Below are 22,650 nucleotides of genomic sequence, written 5' to 3' on the forward strand. Positions count from 1 at the left end.
TTTCAATTCAATTTTGTATGAATATTGTTACATTCAAACAGTTCTGATAAATTTTCATTATTCTTGATTTAGTGAGATTTCTTTCTATATTTGGATGCCTAAAATTTGTCTGCTTAAGACTTCGAGTTTACTAGACTGCTATGGGAAAAATCTCAAATAATTATTCTTGCCAAAGAGTTAGTTCAAAAATATTAACTGCCAAAATATTCATTTTCCTTTTCTAAAAAGTACATGAAAAGATGTTTCTTGTCAAAATCCTATGTTACTTTTCACACCGAGAAAAGCAGACAATTCTCTTAATTTAGCTTGGAATGCCCGAGATACACACATCTCAGAAGTAAGTAAATGGTCAGTCAGTATCCTGAAAGACAGGGATTTTTTTTTATTTGAAGGAATAAATCATCTTACTGTGGCAATACTATTATCTGACTATAAGACAAGGAGAGTGAGAGATGCAAATTGCTATGATTTAAATAGATGTTCTTTGGAAACAGCTGTCTTCTACATTAGATCTTGTTATAAACTCAGATCTGTTGCCAGACATTGCCTTTTAAAAACATGCAACAAAAGTGAAAGGGAGTAGAATTTGTAGCACCTTGTACTGTTTCCACCACTCAAGTGCTACTCATCATCTATGTAGTTTTCTTCTTCCATACAAACTGGGGAACTACAAGGCTGTATGTTATTTATTTCCTTCAGGTCATGAAATACATTGCCTGTGGTCAGCTAATGAACAGCACAAAAAGAGAGTGCTAACTTTAATACTCTGACCTTTAAAAGCTCCATGTTACTATCTGCTTGCAATTATTTCAACTCTCACTTCCTCAAATTTCTTGTGTAATACTTCAGATGAGCAAGAACTATCTTTCAAACATACATAACTGTATTTTAAGAATGTAATGCACAATAATAATCTAAGATACCTCCTGCTGGTCAATGTCCAAGTTACTAAAGCATGCAATGATGAGCCAGGGGAACTAGGGAAAGCCAGACTCTGCAGCTGTAAGGATATGAAAATGCTTATCGTGCTTACTGAGAGAGTCTTCCTATGCTGACTGCTGCTGAATGGGAAGAACACTGACAGTGCAGCCATACTGACCTGTGAAGAAAACAGATGATGCCTCCCAATTTTCTATTACCAGCACAATCCTCTCTCCTGTATCACAAAATTGAAATGTAGTCCTGAAAATAAGCTATAAGACTCTTACCAAAACTTCAACTGAAATTAAAATGGAAATGGCGGTTACTGTATCCCAATATCCAGCACCCTATGCACTTCCTCATTGTTGAATTGCCATCTTTCTGCTTTTGATACTTCAAAAGTAACTTTACTGAAGCTCAGACAAGTGAGATTTACCGTATTTCTTGTAAAAAATATTTTTTCCCCTTCATGAATCTGTATTTAATTTTGTTGCCTTTTTCGTTTATCTCCATACCTTGCGCTAATCACTAACTGAACATAATGATTTAAAAGTCTCACTAGTAGGCCTACACCAATTCTCCCTGCTGTGTTCCTTCTCCAACAACGAGTTGTCTACTATACAGTTACAAAAATAGCCCAATTAGTAAGATTAAAGATCCCCCCAATACCAACTCCAAGTGTTTGTAATCTTAAGTCAGTTTTCACTTCCAAAACTAAAACGTATCTGCTTATCCCTGAAAAAGTATTTTCCATTCATATGTTTCACATTGTTGACCTTTTAGGTATGGTAGGCAGGAGTTGCAACTAATTGCTTATGTTTAACTCTTACTCAAAATAAAACTGAACAGCATTGAAACTACTGTTAACTTTCCTTTCCCAGGGGACTTAAGAGCACCATGAAATATTTGTTAAACCAGTAAAGTTCTTGCAGTATCCATGTTTCTGCAAAAGGTATTGTTCATCAGTACTGGAACATATACACAGACACAACTATGCTCAAACTTGAAAAGTCTCCACCAGTTATATCTACACAGTAAATATGCTCACTGCAAGCTCTTGCATTCGGGACCAGTGTCTTAAAGGAGAAATACTGAGGGATCTCAGATGTGCAGCACTCCAAGACAGAACCATGCAAGGCAGCTGTGCACAAGCACAGTTCTTCTAGACACATTCACACTAAAGGTGTGCACACATCCTCATAGTAAGGTCACCAAAATATTTTAAGATCTCAGTATAATTTTGGCAGGTAGGCCATCCAATATAGAAGCTTCAAAAACCATTTAATGAATATACAGGTTGATACAGTTGCTTTGAGATATCTGAGACAAACACATTTCTTAAAAAAAATGAATACATTGGTGCTTTTTAATACTGATAGATTCACTACTGACTTATCTACAGGAGATACATATAAACAAAAAGTATTTCACAGATCAGTGGGTTACACTATTTCAAACTGCGATATGAAAATAAAGCTATTACACATAAACCAATTCCTCAGATCAGGGATAGAACAATATGGTGAGAAAAAAAATGCCTTTATCAAAAGAGTCAAAAAACACTGAATGTCCACTGTATAAGACACTGCTTTCCAGGAATAACGATAACAGGATGAAATGCTCTCTATTCTTTTTAGGATAGGCAAGAAGGAATTTCTCAACTTGCATGCAGAGGTGACAAGCCCCTAAACCAGCAACAGAGCATGGGTACTGGAGAGTAATCAAGTGCTACAAATTGCAAGACAGCTTAGCTCATGGCAAAGCCCCTGAATCCAAAGACACGAAACACGAGGAACATGATGACTTGATCTGTATCCTCGATCAAGTAGCTAGGTATAGTCGTGATGTTGATGATGTCTTCTGACCTAACAATAGGGGACTAAAAAGGGGTTTTTTTTCCTGGGAAACACAGCTCATGTGCTGATTCTTGGGCTGGAGCTAGGCATTCATCTCATTCAAATGAAGTTCATTTTTGAGGGCTGTGTTTTCCAAAGTAAGACTCTGTGAACCTGAAGCATCATCTCACTGGCTGCTACAACCATTGAAGAACTGTGCATGTCATGAAAATGGCATTGCTCAAATTCCTGGAAAGCTGGTAACAGTCTACTTTGTAAACTATCATAAATTGTACCTTCAAACTAAGCCAGACTTCTGGTCTCGACTTCTGTGCAACTCCAGCCCTGTGCCAGTATCATTACAGAAACAAATGAAAAGTCAGTCATGGAACTGAACTGGTAAAATAAAACCAAACCTGTAAGTGAACAGATCTCTCCCTTCAAAGTGGAGCATTAGTCCTGGTTTGCAATGCTGAAACCATCCCTGCCCCAAGAACCCACTGTAAATGAGAAGATGACTAGGACGACAGTACGCACGACTGATGAACAAAAAAAGAAGATGCACTGGGCAGTCATGTCCTCAAAGGCCCACAGCATCTAAAAAGGATTTGGTTCAAGAAGCATTTCCAGACCATCTGAACTTGATTAAGTGAATGCAGCAACGTTGCCTGTGATGCCTGTCTTCTGTATCACGAGTAAAATAGACTGACTGATTAAGAATAGCCTTATAACATGTTTTGGTTTTAATGAAGTAGTTGGGATACCATTAGATATCCTAGTTTAGACATCTCTAGAGTCAAGAGGCTTTGGTACCAATGTATCAGTACCAGATGATCTCTGTGTGAAGTCCCACAGCCAAGTTACATTCTAAAGGGACAGCAGAACAATCTTTACAGGTGATGAAATACCATAATTCTCAGCCTCGACAATCTACAGCTCCTACAGCTGAAGACCACCTTCTTTTTGTGATCTGCTTTCTCTCCTCCTTGTTGTTCAGCATTTTACCAGAAGATAGGACAACAAGCCTTTCATCACATAAAAAGCAGGAGTCTTTTGATAACTGCTGCAACTTTCTTTTTAAAAAAAGTTGTTAGGTTAAGGTTCCCATGAAAGGCACTTCAATTGGAGAAGGCTAAAGGCAGCTAAGGAGTAGTTGGGATGCAACCAGCATTTATGTCCACATTGTACGAGCAGAGAGTACCCAACTAAGACGTCAATCAAACAGAATATTCAAGTAAAAACTTGAAGAGTTCTTGAACTAGTTCTGCATGTTAAAAAAACCTTACTAATACAATGCCTAATTTAAACCAGGTCTACCTCAGATTTCCCATGAGACTTCATTATTTAAAACATTAGAAACAAATACCACGACAGAGGATTTTTAAAGTGTTTAGAAGTGTAAGCTAAATGTTTACATACAGTATGAACCCCATCATACCTCCTGCCCACTTTAAAAAGTGGGGGTGGTGGGGTGGTGCAGGGGCAGCAAAAGTATCTATTCCTTTCTCTGTGGTATAACAACCCTCTGATCAAAGCATTTCTCCCTATCACCATAATCATAATCTATCTTTATTTCCCTTTCACCTTTGCCTCCAACAAAGAACCTCAAATATAAATGACCTGTTTCCATTTTGGTTTTTTCAGTTGGGATGCTCTACAGGCAAACTCATTTTTAGACTAGAACAGAACTTACATAGAAAAGGATGGATATTTCAAACCTGTCCATTACAAGCATCAGACAGAACAGCACCATCTGAAATACTGCTGCCCTCACAGATACAACAAAATAAGGAATCAGGTCATATCAATGTAACTCAACAAAATCAGTTTCTATTTATTTAGAACTGTGCACAGAGAGGTCATTTTAGAACAAGCCAACACAGCATTGGAATTCTAATTAATTTCCAAAGCAGTTTAATTAGGCAAATTAAAACTGGTACCAGTTAACTAATTTAGTATTTGTTTACCAAGGCTTAGCACTGTTACCTTGATTTTGCAGGTAGACAAGTGCTGCGAGAGTATTAGCTCTTACATGTTTGTTATTATAATACAACACAATCCAGAATTGAACAGCAAAACTTCAGCAGGTACAGAACATGAGATTGCACTTACAAAACTAAGGATGACAATCAAATATGATTATCTTCTTTAATGCACAAGTACTATTTAAATTATGGTTATGATCAATAACATCAATCCCATTTTTTACTCCATTTTAGTTTTTAAAACCGTTCAAGATTTTAAGTTGTTGATGTGCTATTTTTACTTTGAATGTGCTTTCTGAATTGTTTCACAATAAAGTTGTTACGCAAAGTATAGCTCTAGAAAGCCAAGATGCCTTTGGCTGAAGAGTCAGCTGATGTTGCTTTAATTCTAGTGGAGATATTGACTTGTGCCCAGAAGAGAGGACTGAAGCCAGACTCTTAATTCCATCATTTACTACAAGACTGTATTTAAGCAATTGTTTTCATTCTCAATTTCTGCAGGCACGGTGCAGAGCTATCCAATTTTTTTTTTTTTTCTATTACTACTCCTCCACTGATAGGCTGCAGTTCCAATCTTCTTCACTGTTTTTTCCCTTTCCTTCAAACAGAAAACTCCAGCTGCTTTTACACTTTACACCCCCATCCTAACACCATTGGCTTCTCTATTCTGCAGTTGAAAGCAAAGAAAAGTCAAGTCAAGATTAGTGAGTACTGAATTAGTGAGTCCAAGAAATACTCACAAAGTCAAGACTGACTCATTCAGAGATGAAGTTCAAAACCAAAATTTGAGTTTGCAATTAAGTGCTGGTCCACAAAAAGCTCACAATGACTACAGCACTTCGGTGCAATGTACTGCATAAGAAGCAGATCCACACAGCAGAAAAGCTGGTGCTGAGAACCCAAGTCTCCAGTGTATCCACCACAGGAGATCTTATTTCAAACTAGCTTTCAGGCGGTTCCATTAACTGGATACCTATTAGTGGCTAAAAAAGACTGCCTGCAACCGCTTCTGAAGCACAGCTTGTGGTTTAGTTTCACCCAAAATACATTGAATTTCCACACTGCAAAGGGGCTCCACAATGTAAAACAAAGTGTGGTAAGCAGGGATGATCAGAAGATCACTTTCAAACTGAACTTCTTGTCTGACCCAGAGTGTCAATGTATAGGCACCCACTATTTTGGTTCACACATATCTTCTCTGGATATGTTACATTACCTGAAAACTGTTCTTTCAACCACTCACTTTCTTGTTCATCTACTGAAGAGAGACACTCAGAACAATAAAATTAGTTTTGTTATAGTGTATGAGCATGTATGTTTTTATACTCGTCTCTATTACAGTGTTTTTCCTTCCACGGGAAAAAAGCCCACGCTCTGTTCTATACTCAGAGTGAAGTACCACCTACATGATGGCACTGATTTTTATTACTGGTATCTTCAGTACCCAGATACATAGGTATGCACTCTCTGGTACAGATAACCATCGCTTATGAAGAACTAATGTGTTTAGGTGTTACCTAAACAAAAAACCACTAGCTCAAATACTTTCTAGTACTAGTTTCCTGAACAGTTATAAAGGTAATCTGCAAAACAGTGTTGCAAATTCTACCCATCTACAAGCCCCCTCTTTTTTTTAAATAAACAACCTCCTCTCACCATCCTCTTCATTTTTTTTATTCAGTCTGAGTTTTCAGAACAACCATGTAAATCTGAAATGTTGTCCATCAAACCAGAACACAAAGAATAAACTGAATTATAACTGCACAGTTTTCTTGTGGCAAAACTGCAAAAATATAAAGATACAAATCTAAGTTTTATGCTCCAGCCTCACCAGAAAGGGAAAAGGAGATGCACAGAAACAGCAAGAAATCAAGTCTTATACATTTATCTTGCAGTAACTCATGCATATATTCATACTGAAGGAAAGCTATCCTCCTGAAGATTTTCAGAGACAACATTAAGTTCAGAGAAATACACACACACACGGAAAAGCTAATTGTTAAAGAACTGATAGTAACTTCTAATGAATTTTTATTTAATAGAAAGAATTAGAATACATTTGAAATCTAGTAAAGGTGATCAACTACCCTGCAATGAATGAGGCATTTTCTCAGTTTGTTCAATCCCTACACATTCGTACATCTATACAGTAGTTTATATAGCGTATATATATACTATATATAATAGTTTATTATCCAAAATAAGTTTCTTGAATTTCATTCCATGAAAATTACAAAACATGAAAGTTGAAGAAAGATAGGAAGTTAACAAAAATTATCATTAGCTACTTTTTGACTCTTGCCTAAAGAGTCTCCCCAAACAACCACATCTACTTAGGTCTCTTTCATGGATTTTTTTTTTTTTTTTTTTTTTAAATAAATCTCACAGCAGCTTTAGTTACATGAATATGTAATAACTAAACAGATTTCAATGCTTCTGAAAATGCAAGAGTGCATTGATTATTTGAACTCCCCCCTTCCCTTCCCTACATTTATTTACACCACCTAAGGTGTTAATGACCTTGATGGTTCTTTACAACTACTTGACTGTAGCTCACACTCTCATGGCTGCACATCTCTGGTAAAGAGAGTTAAGACTAATTGCAGGAAGAATCCGTGTAATGATGATCGACAACATAAAGAAACTCACCCTTAAGATTAACTTTTTGAAGATTTTTTTAAAATTATTGTTACAATTCCATTTGTAAGGACATTAGCACCGTGAGTCTTCAGCACACAAGCATAAAAAGTTAACCATGCCTCTGATTCCACTATTTCTACTTCATTAGGCAGATAACAACAACAAAAAAATCCAGGTTTGTCTTCTAATGCATGTTAACTTTGAATAGCAGGGAAGTACCACTGCCCCAATTTACAGATACAAAACCAAGACCGATTTAAGTACACTGTCAAAAAATACATTTACATTTCTAAAGCAGAGTCTACATTGGAGGAAGGTTTGAAAAAAAAGCACCTCAGTAGATACAGAGGTAGAAACAGAAGATAAGCTTGCAGGGCTCTGCTACACCCCTCAGAGTAGTAATTGTGTCATCTACCATTACCAAGAAAATATCACAAAACAAACAGCAAGGAAAAGAGACAACTGACTCTGGAAAGTTAATTACCAAACACAGAACCTTCTGTTAACTGATAGAGAGATGTTTCTCTCCCCAAATGTTAAGTCAAAAGGCACAAGCAATTTGTATGTTTTTCACCTGGCCATGCTGAACATACTGCATGAACTCAGATTGCTAATTATTAAATTGAAAGGGACAAAACAAAAGAGAAATTACCTTGGTGCTATTCTTCCCATTATTCTTCAGTCACTATTTTGCTTAAAATTCAAAACCCGGCTAGTTTTAGACAAAGAACTAGAAAAACCCAGAAAATGAATGGACAGTCTCTGCTTACACCCATAAGCTGTTTTAAAGCAAGTAAATTATTTAAAATACCAGGAAATAACTTCATTAAGCCTCATGCTTTGTCATATACAGTAGTAGAAATTATCCTTCTTTAGGCTTGCCTTTAATCTTCAACATTTTGCATTCAATATGCTCCTTCTGATCTTGTCAGTAGTACCTGATTTCTCTCTTGCATCCTTACATAAGAAGTGAACTTGTCATAGTCCTAGGCTACACTTCTCTCTATTCAGGTTTTTATTCAGGTCTCAATTTAATGTTGTCATCCCAACCTTCATATTTTAGTCTGTTTAGTTAAAAACAATATTCAGCAGTTGGCTATTAAACAGGCATTTCAGGAATGTGGTGGGATGTTCATTACAGTAAAATTTTATCCACTGCCAGGAAATCCGATTTACCTATTCTTTTAATTATCAGACTGGCATATGGGCAGATTAAGAATAGGAAGATAGCCAGAAATAACTGTGTCTAATATGAAAACATGCGCATTTCCTGCCATATAGGTGACTTGAACCCATGCTCTCAGTTAAGTGAAATGAGACATTACAAATATTTCTGTAGTTCATCTGCATTACATTTTTGTATTAGCTGTCTTTATCAGCTGAACTTCTCCCACTGATACTTCAAATGTTTTAAATTCTGATGAGAATTTAACTGATAAGCTTCTTCCTCAGTAGAAAGGTTACTTAATTGCCATTTTAAGCTTGTCTATTCAGCACAGTCAAATTGGCATCCCAAAGGATGCCTCCACCTGATCTACATTTTCTGTGAAAGAACAAGGCAAGGTCTACCCAATTCACACAGATCCTAATAACCAACTGTGTTCTTATACCACAGTCAAGGTCCTGCCACCGTGTCCATGTGTGAGGAAGGAGAGGAGCCAAGCTTATACTTTCTCCTGAACATATTAGCAACCTTGAGCAGAACTTGGAGCTTCTGCCATCACACCGATGTGGTTCATGAAGTCTGGCTGGGTATCCAAGAGCAGGGTTCAATTGCCATGCCCGTTTCAACTAGAACATTATACAAATTTCGGGTCTGTAGAATTGGATATTTAAGTTTTATCATCTTCACTATTACGGATTCGTAATCAGACGTTTTTATCCCAGCTATTCTCTTCATAAGAGCTACTCTCCAATGATTAAAGTAAAAATGAAGTTCAGATTATGTCTTGTGTGATTCTGAACATTTAATCTCTTCTTGTCCTCATCTTTGTGTTCATTTGTTACACAACAGTGTATTATCACAAGCTCCTGAGACAAGTAGGAATCACAAGACAAGACTGAGGAACTCCTTACTCATAATTTGATTTAATGCCTGATCACTGAATGTACTTTACTGATTCATCAAAACAATATTCAGTGTATTAGATACATAAATATCAAACAGGATTTATCTATTCACCAGAATAAATTCTCTCCATCATTTTGAATAACAGAAGACAGAATGAGTTCTACCAAATTCTGTTCTTTATGATATACAAGAGACTGAGAAAGGAACACCATGTTTGCTATCAGCTCAAATTAAAACTCGTAAGATAACTGCTATATTCAACCCAAAAGACAACAAAGAATTACAAAGCAAAGACTGGTCTTTATCGTAAAGAAATCCTGAAGAATTTTACTCCATGGAGTTGAGTTTCTCAAAGCAACAAATGCATCTGTCCAGCAGTTAGGAGAGAATGAACACTAGGAGTCAGTATCTGAAGCCAGATGGAGTGCTGGCAGAAGTTGTCCATGTTACAGGAGTCCCTATAAGGACAAAGAATTGTGTGACTAGGTCAGAATAATTAACAAAATAATCAAGTGAGAACTACATTAGCTAGCACAGGATTTTCCTGATTCTCTGATGAAAGATTAGTTTACTTTAGCTTCATACGGGGAATGATGAAGCCAGAAATATTATATACCAGAAGACTGCGTAACAGTTTCAGAAGAGAAGATGGAGAAGAAATTTCATCAAACTATTCTTACCAAAAACTACAGGCACACGTTTTTGCAAGTTTAGTCCAATTTCCTATTGGATCAGACCTCTTTTCAGAGAATAATTTTATAAAGCTCCATTGCCTTTTTGATGTTACATACACGTTCTTTCTGGATGTCTTTGCTCTGCCAAGTACTAGGTGTTATTAGATTAACTCTTCCCAAATGAAAGCAGTGCAGTTCACCTGTAGAGATTAAAGATCCCAGAAATAATACCATGGAGTTGTCTTTAATGCATATTTGGAAAGACAAATAGAAAAAAAAAAAAAATATTCCACACCTCGAAAAACCACCTGCAGGCTTCTTAAAACGCAAGACATTAAGTTCTTAACATACGCAAAAGCACAGACCTAATAAAATGGGGAATACTGTTGCAAAAGATAGTTTCAAGTCATATTGCTTACCTGTTATTTAAATTTAAATTTGCAAGTTGTTGTAGATCATCGTTTTAGAGAAGCTGATGGCATAAGAATGTCATGTTAGTTTCCCTCATGAAAATTAAATAATTATACACACTGTACTGTAACTACTCAAGGATTTATACGGAGGCCTTTAAAAACAATGCTAAGAAAAAAATTTTGATAGATATAAATCAATGCCTGGAGCACTATTTCTTGAAGTTATGCTCCATATATACATGAATTTGAAATAGTTTCTTTGGCTTGTGTGTCAGTTTAGGTAATACATCACAACGAAGAAACAATATGTTGATGTCTCCTAACGGTTTCAGTTTGATGCTTAATTTAGGGAAGTCTTATGTAGAAACCACCTACAATATACAGTATGTCTGCATAAAGCCTAGAGTAAAACAATATTATGACATTTAAATGGCAGACTAAATGGAAAAGGCCAGATAAAATTCCCTGATTCTTAGTCACAATGGATGCAAAGATTCCCCAGAAGAGCACCTTTTTTTTTTTTTTTTTTTTTTGCTGCCTTCCCTCAAGATCTGTGGTTTATGAGGTATTCGTTCTCTAACAAAATAATAAATTTAAAAAAATTGACAGAGAGATAGAAAATGGACTGAACATTCAAACAGATATGTAACTTCCTTATCAAGAAACTGAGACACACAATGTGGATATTTTGATAAAATGAGACGCCTTACTGAACATTAACAAATATATATATTCCTTGTACAGTCCTGCACAATAAGGAAGATGTTTTCCATAGTCAGTATTTCATCTTTTTTTTTTAAACAGTTAATCTTCAATAATCATAGTTTTAGAAAGCAACTTAGATATTATTGATATACATTATTCAAAACTGGGGAATCAAGTTTGGATTTGTGGGAAAAGGTAAAAGCAGGAGTATATGTGCCAGTACAGAAAGTACCCAATATGTTTAGTTACGCTAGCATAGATGTGCAGCTATTGTTTATAGCCAACTACTATGGGTAAATTGAAATCTACAGTAAGGTATTCAGACTTTTTTTTTTAAAATGGCTGAAGGACTGTGTAAAACAGAATGCCTCTCAGTCTTTGAATGGGCAATAAGAACCAAGGATATTACAGAGGAAAACTAACTGTAACTACACTTCACACCCTGTAAGTGTTAACTTTTGGCTACAAGTATTTATTAGAGAAATGGTAGTTTGCTGATAGGAGGAGTTTCCTTAACTTCAGTAAAAGCATCAAGTAACTTTAACCCAGGAAAAACTGTGCATGAGGGTAACTATGAAACCAAGTATCTATTTGCTGAACAGAAAGCTTTTTTTCTTACCCACAGTAACTAAAATCAAGCATTCTGCTTAATATCATATGCAGCACCTTACAGAGAGGTGAGCTTTTGTCAAGATTCTGAAGTTTTATTAATTTTAATCCCTCCATCTACATTTTGTCATCTTCTTAACTACCTTAATTTGTTACGCTTTGGAGAACTATCACTCTTCTCTGGACTATTTGTAATCAGAAGGATAAATAGTGTGTTTTACAGGAAAAGTACTTAAATCCTAAGTCTTACATGGGTTGTGACCTTCTTACCAAATTCTTAAAAGATTGTTACCTTCCCTGCAAGTAAGCATTTCAAAACCACATAGATTCTGATATAGTAACAAAGCAAAAAGGAAAGGGGAAAAAAAACAAGCAAAAAATTAAAATCAAGGACTGCAAAAACTCTGGTCACAAAAGTAAAAATGGGAGAAAGACTGAAAATAGCCTTGAAAATCTAAGAGGTGCTTCCAACAGAAAAGGTTATATGCTACTTTCCATGTCTACGTGGGATAGGATAAATCATAGTAGTCTTAAATTGCAACAAGAGATTAGAGATCAAGTTAAAACTGCAAGAGAGGAAAAAAAGTTTGAAGGCAAAGATAACTGAGCTACAAGGTATTATCCAGGGAGTTTTTTTGGAATATTTCTTACTGGAAACTTTGAGAACAGGTTAAACAAGCATTTGTAACTATGGCTTACCAATAATTAATCCTGCTTGGGAATCATGGTCTAGCTGACTAACTTTGAAACAGCAAAAATTTTATTAATAAAAACTTATAGTACAGAGCTCAGAAGTTCTAATGAAGACCAGCCCCAGTCTGGCATGATGCTGAGGCTTGATGCCATTACTGAGGACAAGGACTAAAACAATTAGGCATTGGTTAGACTTACTCTAAACAGTGAGGGTGTTTTTTTCTAAACACATACACATTAATACATCTAGATATGGAGACATACCATTTTATTTGAAAGCAAGACAATTTCCCTGACTCCCCAAAGTTTAACTTAAAAAATCAGGGGGTGACATTTCCACCACCCCCCCCCCCCCCCCCCCCCCGGGTCAGTAAGATGATAACGACTGTTTTAAGTGGCAGGTCTTACAGCGATGAAGGAGCACAAAAATGCCTGAGGCAGCTCAAAGTTTGCATGAGATGACACAGTGATGACAGTTGTTATTCTCCATGCACTTGGGAATCTGTGTGGTATACTATAGTTTAGTGGATTCCTTGTGATTTCTGGCAGCTGTACATCTCTCCCTGAATAGCAGATCATCTGGAGGTCACAGGTACAACAGCAAAATGGAAAGTATTTGAGATTATGATGGAAATCTTACACTCTTGGTAACGTATATAGAAAAAAAAATAGCAACTGTGTGTGAGACTAGGAAGAAACACAGTGTGGCAGAGGCAAATGTGCAGAGACATCAAAACAGAAGCTTTTAAGGGTTAGCTCAGTGTAGAAATCACTCACTGGACACAAAAGAAAACACTTTTTACTTAAAGAAGAAGTTGTAGAATTTGTGCATACTCAAAAGAAGAGACAGAGACCTAGTTACACAGGAAATCATTAAACTGAAAGATCAAAAAATAGCAACCTTACCAACATTCACATTCCAGCAGTTTGTGACTATATTTATGTAAAGATCACTATTAGCTGTTGAGCCAAACAAAATCAAGGGTGGACGTCTACCTACACACTCAATGAAGAGTTCAATAAATGTTGCCTGGCGTAAGAGACCAGGTGTGATATTAAGAAAAAGAGGAAATGTCTTCTAGCTGATGGTATTTTTCACTGTCAGTGAATACTATTCTTACGGTCACATCAGGAGGAAGTACATCACAACTGCAGGTGCTTGATGAAATAGCAAACAAGCCCTTCAAAGACTGTGGAGGTCTTTATATACAGAATGACTCTTGGCAAGGGATCATACCCTAACTCCTACAGGAAAAAATAAAGCAGCCTACTGAAACACTTCTTTGTCATTGGATTAAGACAGACTAGGTTTGGATAAATCCAGAAGTTGCAGCTAAAAGGTTTAAGAAAGGCTTTACTTAAAAATTCTATGGACAGAAATGAAGATTATTTCTGTCATCTCAAGTCTGAAGAGGAAGCTGAGAATACAGAGACTAAAGGGTAGGAAGATGACGACAGTGGAGAGGGTGACAGCACCAGAAAGTTGTGAAGTCTGTGAGGTGTAAAAACTGAAAGCCAACTGTAGTAAGGTATACAAGAAGAAAATAAGACTAACCTCCAATAGAAACAAATAATTAGTGAAAACTTTATAACTTTATTATGTATAAAAAAAGCTTTTTATGTAGAGCTATGCATGTTTGATTTTAGGAGGGACATCTTACATTCAGATTAGTACAGTATATATTCCCCAGCATTACCAAGATCTACTCTAGCATGTCAGCACACAGAACAAAAAAAAAAAAAAAAAAAAAGGGTAGGAACTTAAGGTCCTAATACTTCACTAGAACCTCAACACACATAAAAATCAGTTTAAAACAGTAGTAACAAACTCTATGCAGTCATATCAGTTAAAAAGAAGCTTTTTACAAAGAAGTTTTGGGGTTTCTTTTTAAGTAGGTAAAAACCTTTGCACCCCCCAATTTTTCTGTCAGCATTACACTTTTGCTACTAGTGTTAAGAAGATCCTAGGTTACTACTGAGTAAACTGCCTACACTAGAAGGATGTTAATGTGTCTACTAATGGCTAAGCACACTTGTTAACATATTTTAACAAAGGATTTTTCTCATAAGAGGCAGACATGACATGACAACCAACAGATGAGACAAAAAGTACAGGCAAAGTTATTGAGGAAGGAGCGCACAACAGTCCAAATGTTTTCTTACATTTTTTATATAGGTCACTATATGTTGACAACTAGTACCTTAGTACAACAAACCTAACCACCTTACAGCTTTGGAGAATTTGTACCACAAACTACAGCAGGAGAGAAGGAAAAAAAAAAAAAAAAAACCAACTCCAAACCCCACAAACCAAACCCAGAAGCAGATTCAGAAAAGAGATGGAAAGTCAAAAATAACAATGGAGGGAAGACTAATAAGCTTGAAGATGAAACATGTCAACTACAGAAAACTAGTCAGGATAAGTAGAGGTACCACAAAGATTTCACAGCTAACTAGCAACAAAAGAAAATTTGTTACCAGCCTGCAGTCTGATATTTAAGAAATTGAAGGTTACATTGGGTAATGACCAACTGGAAGGGAACACAGCCCATAGTGAAGAGCTCTGATATATCTATCAGCATCATGTTCACCTAGCTCTCAGGGGAAAAACCCAAACATTTTGATCTTCTCTAACTGAATACAATCAACAGATCACCTTTAAGAGCAAAGTTTGAAAAGAATCTAATCAGCCACCACATGGTGACAAGAACAGCAATGTTTCTTTGGACCATTCTGAATTCTTGCAAAATTCACACTTTCAATTTTTAGTCACTACAGCTGAAGATACTTGTTTTGTCTGTCCCAGTCTGCACACATATTGTTTGTGACAACATAACTGTTTGTCACAGATTTGCTAATTACCAAATTGCAACAGAAGAGTATGAATCACAATTAAAAAGTCATTTTACATATATCCGTACAGATGTGAATTTCACTTGATAACAATTAAAAATAATGCTATTGCATGCTGACAACAGAGAACACAACTACATTCACACAGATATGGTACAGGATTAAGGTCCAGTCTATAATCCCCTTAAAATTTAAGAATAATTGAATCACTTCACAGTGCCATCAGCAGCAAAACACAAAAATATTTATAGCTAATGAAATGCTGCATATAAAATACATCAAAGTTAACTTTATTCTTACAAGAGAAGAAAACAGTTCTATAATATTTTCTGTCAAGGTACAAGGGGTCTTGTTTTTCTGTGTTTGTAACAGTTGTTCTACGCTGTTGGGTTATAAACATTGAAACAGTTCAAATGGAGATTTTTCAAAACCAGATAAGGCATTTGGCTGTACAACTCCTGCTTCATTTAATGAGAGTAGAGTACTTAAATCCCTTATTCGCCTTTGAACCTAAGGATGTTTCAATGCTCTACTGCACATTCTTTAGCTTCCTTCAGTATGAAAATATGCTTATTTCTTGAACATTATGCTACCTACTTTATAAAAAAAAAATAAATTAAAAAGTCGATTTATGGGAACAAGCTATGTAGTTGCTGGGCTCCAGAGTCACTACCTGGCAAAATAAATAAGGACACAAGACTTTCCAAGTTCTGTGTAGTTATTTCATGCCTAGAAACTAGGCATGAAAAAAAACCCAAGCAGGTGAAATCATACCGAGATAAACACTAAAATATTTCTTCAGCACTGCACTTCCAGACTTAAGATCCAAATAAGACTCTAAGTTTTGTATAAATGACCAGTCAAATTATTCTTTCATGCACATATATTCAAAGACTGTATTCTAGAAATCATGGCAGATGCCTTTAAACTGTTATTTAAAAGAGATTTCTGAGATGGCTTTTACTATTACATGAATTTTCTATAACCTCTGTCATGCAGTGCAAGCTAAGTAGTTAAGCCTACTATCTGAATCGTGAATACTATTTTGTGTTAGCCCCAATAAAGGATTAAAACTGTAAAAGAGGCTGAATAAGTATTTTGGCACCATGAGCACAGGTGAACAGATTTAAAAATCTCTGTTGAACCAGTATAAAAAATGTCTGCCCAACACCACCACTATTTAATACATTAAGCATCTGTTTAGACCTTGGTTTGAAATTTGAAAAGCAGGATCTTTCAATATTGAATGGCATGTCTCAACTCTCAGTGTTACACATTAGTCTTCAGCCTGCAAAAAGAGATGCAGCCTTCCTATAAATCTTGGTGTGGACAAGACAGTAACTCATTTCAAAACAGCATGGATTTTTATCTAAGTCAGTTTCTACACAACTGTTTTGTTCAGCGAGACTTGTTTTTAAAAGGTGTATGTTTAAAAGAATTAGTAAGCTTGGGCCTTACAATGGACTTCTGCAACAGCCATTAAAATAGTAAGAATATTAATTTTTGTTAAACTTTAGATCAATCAATCAACTACTGAAGCCACTCACTAAGCACATGCAACCATAATTTCAGTGATAAATCTGCTTTAGACACCAGTAATCTACTCTGTACATGTCAAGGATGGTGCCTTCATTCCCACCTACCCAACTACTTCGGTTCAATGAACAGCTCATTCACAAGTTAGAAGTCGAGCTGGAGCCAGGAAAGCCGGATTTCCACCCCCCAGCGTATGAATTTAAGAAAGCAGGCACAAAGATTAAATAGACTGAGAACACAGTGATCTGAACCAACATAAACCAATCTCATTTCTGTGCATCTACACGGACATTCTACTCAAATACCATAAGATAAAATTTGACCAGAGAAAAAGAACCTGAAATACAGCTCCTGTACACATATGAAATAAAATACGAGAAAGGAGTATGCTTAAAATATTTAGTCGTGCATCTCCCTGGTTAGCAAAAAGTAGAGCTCAGTTTAACCCAGAAGTGACAGACATGTAAATTAGCATACTACAATGGCTACCACCAAGAATTAGCTCTTTAAGAAAACAGACAGAAAATCACAAATAAAAGACAACTCAAACCGACCATGTGAATTCACTCTTATAGGTTCCACCTTTTAACGATCTGCCTGCATTCCATGAATGGGTGACAGTAATGTGTAAACAAGCACCATCACTTTTATCAGATAGACTATTAAACACATAGTAAAGCCACAGAAGTAGGGGTTTCTATGAATTTCTGTGGCCTAAAATATTTAAGAACTTGTTTTATACGTTGTGTCACACCGGATGCGAGCTGAGAAAGGACATCCAAGTGAAATCAGGGCAACGTATGGACACATACGTGACTAAAATGGAGCAGTTCAACTGTAGAGCTAGCACCACGAAGTTTGTTTAGAAAGGCACACTCGGCAGGGTCACCAGTTCAGAGGAGACACCTGCAGACCCCTCTGCTTCAGGACCAGCCCAAGCCCTCGGGAAGCAGGCCTTTTCCCCGACGGCAGCCACAGCCAGAATAATTACACACAATGGTGCGTCGAACAGTGCCAGCTCAGGAGCCCTCTCCCGAGGTGGGACTGCGCTCCCTTGACAGGGCGAGAGAGCAGCATCGCAGACCCACAGACCTGCCACCATCACTTCGTTTAGTCCACCACAGCTCCGCCGCCTTCTCTTTCCCCAGGATGCCAAGAACTCCGCTATCCCTCCAGGGGACGAGATAGGGAAGGGAGAGGGGCAGGGGCGGGGGGACCGGGGCACGGAGCAGGAGCCCTGCGGAGAGGGGACCCGGGACGGACTTTCAGCTCCTCCCCGGCCCCTCGGCGGAGAAGCGGAGCCCCCATCTCCCGGACCGCCGCCTCCCTCCCTTCGCCCCGCGCTTCGCCTCCAGGGGAGGAGGGGTGCCGGAGGGAAGGGGACGGGGAGAGGGGAGGGGGGGGACGGGGGCCCTCGGTCCGCCACCGCCAGGAACAAAGGGCCCTTCGATAAGCCGAGCCGCAGAGCACAACAAAGGGGCCTAGAGACCGCGAGAACCGGGGCGGCCGCCGGGGAGGGGGGGGGAGGAGAGGCGGGGGAAGGGGATTACAGGCCCGGCCGGAGCGGCTCCCGGCGCAGGGAAGGGGGGGGGGGGGGGGGGGCGGGCCGCCTCATCTCAGCCCACAATGAGCGGCGGCAGCGGCGGCGTCAATCGCCCCGCGGCGGCCGGCCCGGCCCGGAGCACTAACTCCCGGCGCCCCCCCCCCCCCCAGCCCGGGCCAACCGCCCCACCGGGCCGTTGGCTCCGGCTCCCCCCGGCGCCCCGGCGGGGGCGGCGCTGCTCCCGCCCGCCCCCCCGCGCTCCCTCTCACCCGAGCGCACACGCAGACACACTCGCGCACACACACGCACACACACACACACACACTCACTCACTCACACAGCCCGCGGGGGAGGGGAGAGCGCGGGCGGGGGCAGGGAAGGGAAGAGGCGGCCTGACCTGGCAGAGCTGCTTGCAGTACTCGGTAGCCGCTTGCACCGCCGGCTCGGGGCTCTCCCGCAGCCCCGTCTCTAGCTCCACCAGCCGCTCCCGCAGGCGCCGCAGCTCCAGGAGGTCGCCACCTAGGCTACCGCTCTCCTGCTCGGCCTCCTCGTCCGCCATCTTCGCACCCCGCTCCGTCGCGTACGCAGCCCCCCCCCCCCCCCCCCTCCCTTCCCTGCCTCGGCCTCCCGGCCCCCCCCGCTCCGTTTCCAGGTCACGTGATTACACAATGCCACGTTCCGGGGAGGGGTCACGTGCCGGAGAAAGACGGTGGGGGGGGGGGGAGGAGGGGGGAGCGCGCGCGCGCGCGCGCGCCCGCGCCTTCTCTCTTTCTCTCTCTCTTTCTCTCCCCGTCCCCCGCGGCGCAGGACCCGGCCGGGGAGGGGCGAGAGCGGGAAGGGGGCGCGCCTCCGCGCGTCACGTGACGCGACGCCACGCGCCCGCCGGCCGCGCAGGCCACGTGACGGCCCTCTCCGCCCTCCCGCCGACGGGTTTTTGGCGGCAAAAGGCAGCAAATGGCGGTGGCCCGGGCGTGCGGGGCCGGGCCTGCCTCCCGGGGCCGCCGCGGAAGAAGGGCCTCGCCGGGGCGGCCCTCGAGCTCCGAAGGCGGGGACGGTTTACGCGCGGCCTGGTTGTGCCGGGGCTGCGTCCCTCTGGCTGGCCGTCCCTGCGTGGAGCGAGGCTGCGGCTCTCCCCAGGGGCCTGAATCGGTTATTTCCTCCCCCCTCCTGCCTGAGAGCGCCGGGGGGCACCAACCGCTGCTGGGTCAGTCGCGGTCAACGCCACTGGAATGTTGTTGCACGTCGTTCCCTCTTCTTTCTTCCTCTGCAGGAAGTAATGGCGTGCGTTAGCCTCAAGGGTGCCACTGAGTTGTCTTCTTCATACCTGGGTCATCCTACTTTTAATATACTTGGAGGTGAGAAGTACGGCTTTGCTCTTCAAATGGAGGAATTGAGATCTGGAGGTTCTGGAGAGCTTTGTTGCCTATGCGGTCCTGGTGCTGGGCCGAGCTCCCTCTCGCATACTGGTGATGTCCTCAGAACAGTAGAAAGCTCCAGTGATGGGCATTGGCCTCCCCGGCATCTGTCTGAGAAGCTGAAGAGACTCTTTCACCTGTCGCAAGTATTGGAAATACTGGAGATTGACCTGAGGCACTGAATCGGATGAGGGGGAAAACATGGACCTGATGGGCACTGAATTGGCATGGATACGTGTTTTGCAGTCTTCTAGGCTGTATAGGTTGGCACATGTTGACAGCTTCACACCCTTTGCATTGCCAGTGTTCATCAAGGAAGCGAGGAGGAAATGTGTTACTGCAGGAAGAGTGCTGTCTGTTGGGACTGGATCATTTCTCTTAGCCAGCAGCGAGAGAAGATGCACCGTGTTAAGCTGGGCATTTCGCATCATCTGGAAAATGAGGAACACTCTGGTATTTTGCACTAACTTAAATTGGGTGTAACACTTTCTTGGCTGGAAGAGACTGTAGCTGCAGACTCCTCAGTATGTCAGTCAGTCTTGCTCAGACCCAGCTTTAATACAATATCCTACACCCGCTAACTTATCTTGTATGACCATTGGACTGATTTGAGGATTATGTTCCTTCTTTTTTTTTTTTTTTTTTGTCACAATGGAGAAGTGGTGCTACCTACTTCTTGCATACAGTTGAAACCTGAGGTGTATGGTGGAATGAACACTAAATCGGAGCTGGAAAGAAAAGAGGTTCCTCCAAGATTGCAGAAACCTTAGTCTGCAAGTGTAGACATTCACAGTGATAGTACTGAATACACAATGTTTTGGAGACAGGCCTGGGGATCTGGTCCAAAAATGACCGTGTTTCAGGTCATAGCAGTAAACCCAAAGTGGTATGTTTGTAGTTTCACATACAAGTAGCCAAGTAAATATCTTATTTGCCATTGCAAGCCTGAAACTTTTTGAGTTTCTGATTTTTACTGTACATGAAACCCATTCTGTTCCAAGCAGAAGAGAAAACTTTCAGCTTTCCCATTTAAGGCTTAATGTAGTACCAGAAAAATCTGACTGGTTTGCATGTATTCCTTGCCACCAAACTGCCTGTAACACCAGTACTAATGAGTGATTCAAATACTAGGAACAACTGCAGAAAGACCTATTTATTCTTTCTCAATCACTTAATTTATCTGTAGGAGCTAAAATAGCTTCTCCTCTGGATAACTCTTCCAGTCCTATATTGTGCTATTTGTAATTATTTTCACTTAAGGGTAAACCACAATAGCCAAATTCATATTCATAGTCTGTCCTTGTTTTAGCTTGCTGTCTTGTTTCCTCCTTGCCCAGAGGGTTTTCTGAATTGAGCCCAGGCCAGGAAGGAAAGAGAAATGTGGAGCATGAGTTTCTTGTTCATGCAGGAGAGTAGCACTCGGGGATGGTAGGGTGAGGGTTGTCTGTTTTGTTGTCATCAGGATCAAGTGGAAAGGAGCCTGTCCATGACACCTACCCTGAAGAGGACTTGCACTTAGGCCTCCGGGGGCTTTGTGCAAGGGAGGATTCCTGTCTTTAATCACGGTTCACAGGCAGTTAATTGCTAAGCTTACACCTAAGAGACCAAAGAAGGAATTAGTAAGTAGAAGGAATGACCACAAACAGCGATGAATAAGGCAGCTCTTTTTTTCTTGTTTGACAACAGTGAAAATATGATGACAGTTACTGAGGCAAGCGTGGCAGTGGCCTGAGGGAAAAAATGCTGGGCACAACCAGATACAAACCTGTGGTATTCGTCCTGTCTTTGAGTCCTGACAGAAACTACACTGCGGTAAGTAGAGCTCATGGAAGAGAGGAGCTGGTGCTTGGCAGTGACAGAAGAGAAAGAGATTGCACAGAGAAGACAGTCTCTTCAGATACCTGTTTTCTCCATGCACTTGTGGGGCAGACTATGCAACAGTGAAAGAATGTGAATATAAGAGAGAGGATGCTTACTGTTGCAGGGGAAATACAGTCAAGGAAGGCATTTGCTGTACTGGAAAATGTAGAGGAGAAAGAAGCAGAGGAGAAAGATGCATGTATGGGGAAGGACAATGAATCCCATGTGGGAAAAAAACCCAAACAAACCCAACCAAAACAGTCCAAGGAATAAAAAGAGGGTGGAGACTGTGAGAAAGAACAGAAAAAGAATGGAAGACTGGAAGGGGAAGGGCGGAAGTTTTACACCAATACAAAGATGGAATTTCTTGTTAAGAGAAATTGACAGGCTTATTACTAGGGTGTGTCAGAAATAAAGATTTAAGATAAGGGCTTGTGGCAGTAAAGATTCCTCATCATCAAAAATTCCTTTGGGATTCAGATACACTCTTCCCCACTCTCTTGCGACTTCCTTGACTGACTCAGTATTTCCACAGTGTGGCGTTTTCCTAGCTCCACACTTTGATTCTCACGTCTCAGATAAACATATCATTAAGAGGAGGCATATCCTATGGCTCTTCAGATACTCTGGTTGTATGTTTGGGGATGCTGGGCCTGGCTAGAGTTGCATAAGAGAAAAAGGACTCTTCATGATCTAAGGTCACCTGCATGTGGGTTATTTACCTATCAGTGGTTTGAAATAGCTTATAAAAAAAGAAACAAGTTATGTGATGTCCTACTATTGGTTTTAAGATGCTGGAAGAGGAAAATCAAGCAAATAGCAACAGGAGTACAAGAGGTTAGGACAATGGACAGCAAGGAGAAAGAGGTGGAATAGCGATGAGAGTGTTGCTTAGAC

At 40.2% G+C, this 22,650-nt stretch overlaps 1 protein-coding gene across 1 annotated transcript in view; it reads right to left on the reverse strand.

Moving 5' to 3' along the window:
- The window catches only part of ZNF292 (zinc finger protein 292), a 56,605-nt gene extending 37,537 nt beyond the window's left edge, over positions 1–19,068 (reverse strand). The window contains exon 1 of the mRNA XM_030041509.1: positions 18,876–19,068. Coding sequence (XP_029897369.1) covers positions 18,876–19,037 — 162 coding nt within the window. The 5' untranslated portion in view covers positions 19,038–19,068. The remainder of the gene's footprint in view (positions 1–18,875) is intronic.
- Positions 19,069–22,650: the final 3,582 nt, after the last annotated feature.

Source organism: Aquila chrysaetos, chromosome 2 (assembly GCF_900496995.4).
Source record: "Aquila chrysaetos chrysaetos chromosome 2, bAquChr1.4, whole genome shotgun sequence".
In the NCBI taxonomy this organism is placed as follows: domain Eukaryota; kingdom Metazoa; phylum Chordata; class Aves; order Accipitriformes; family Accipitridae; genus Aquila; species Aquila chrysaetos.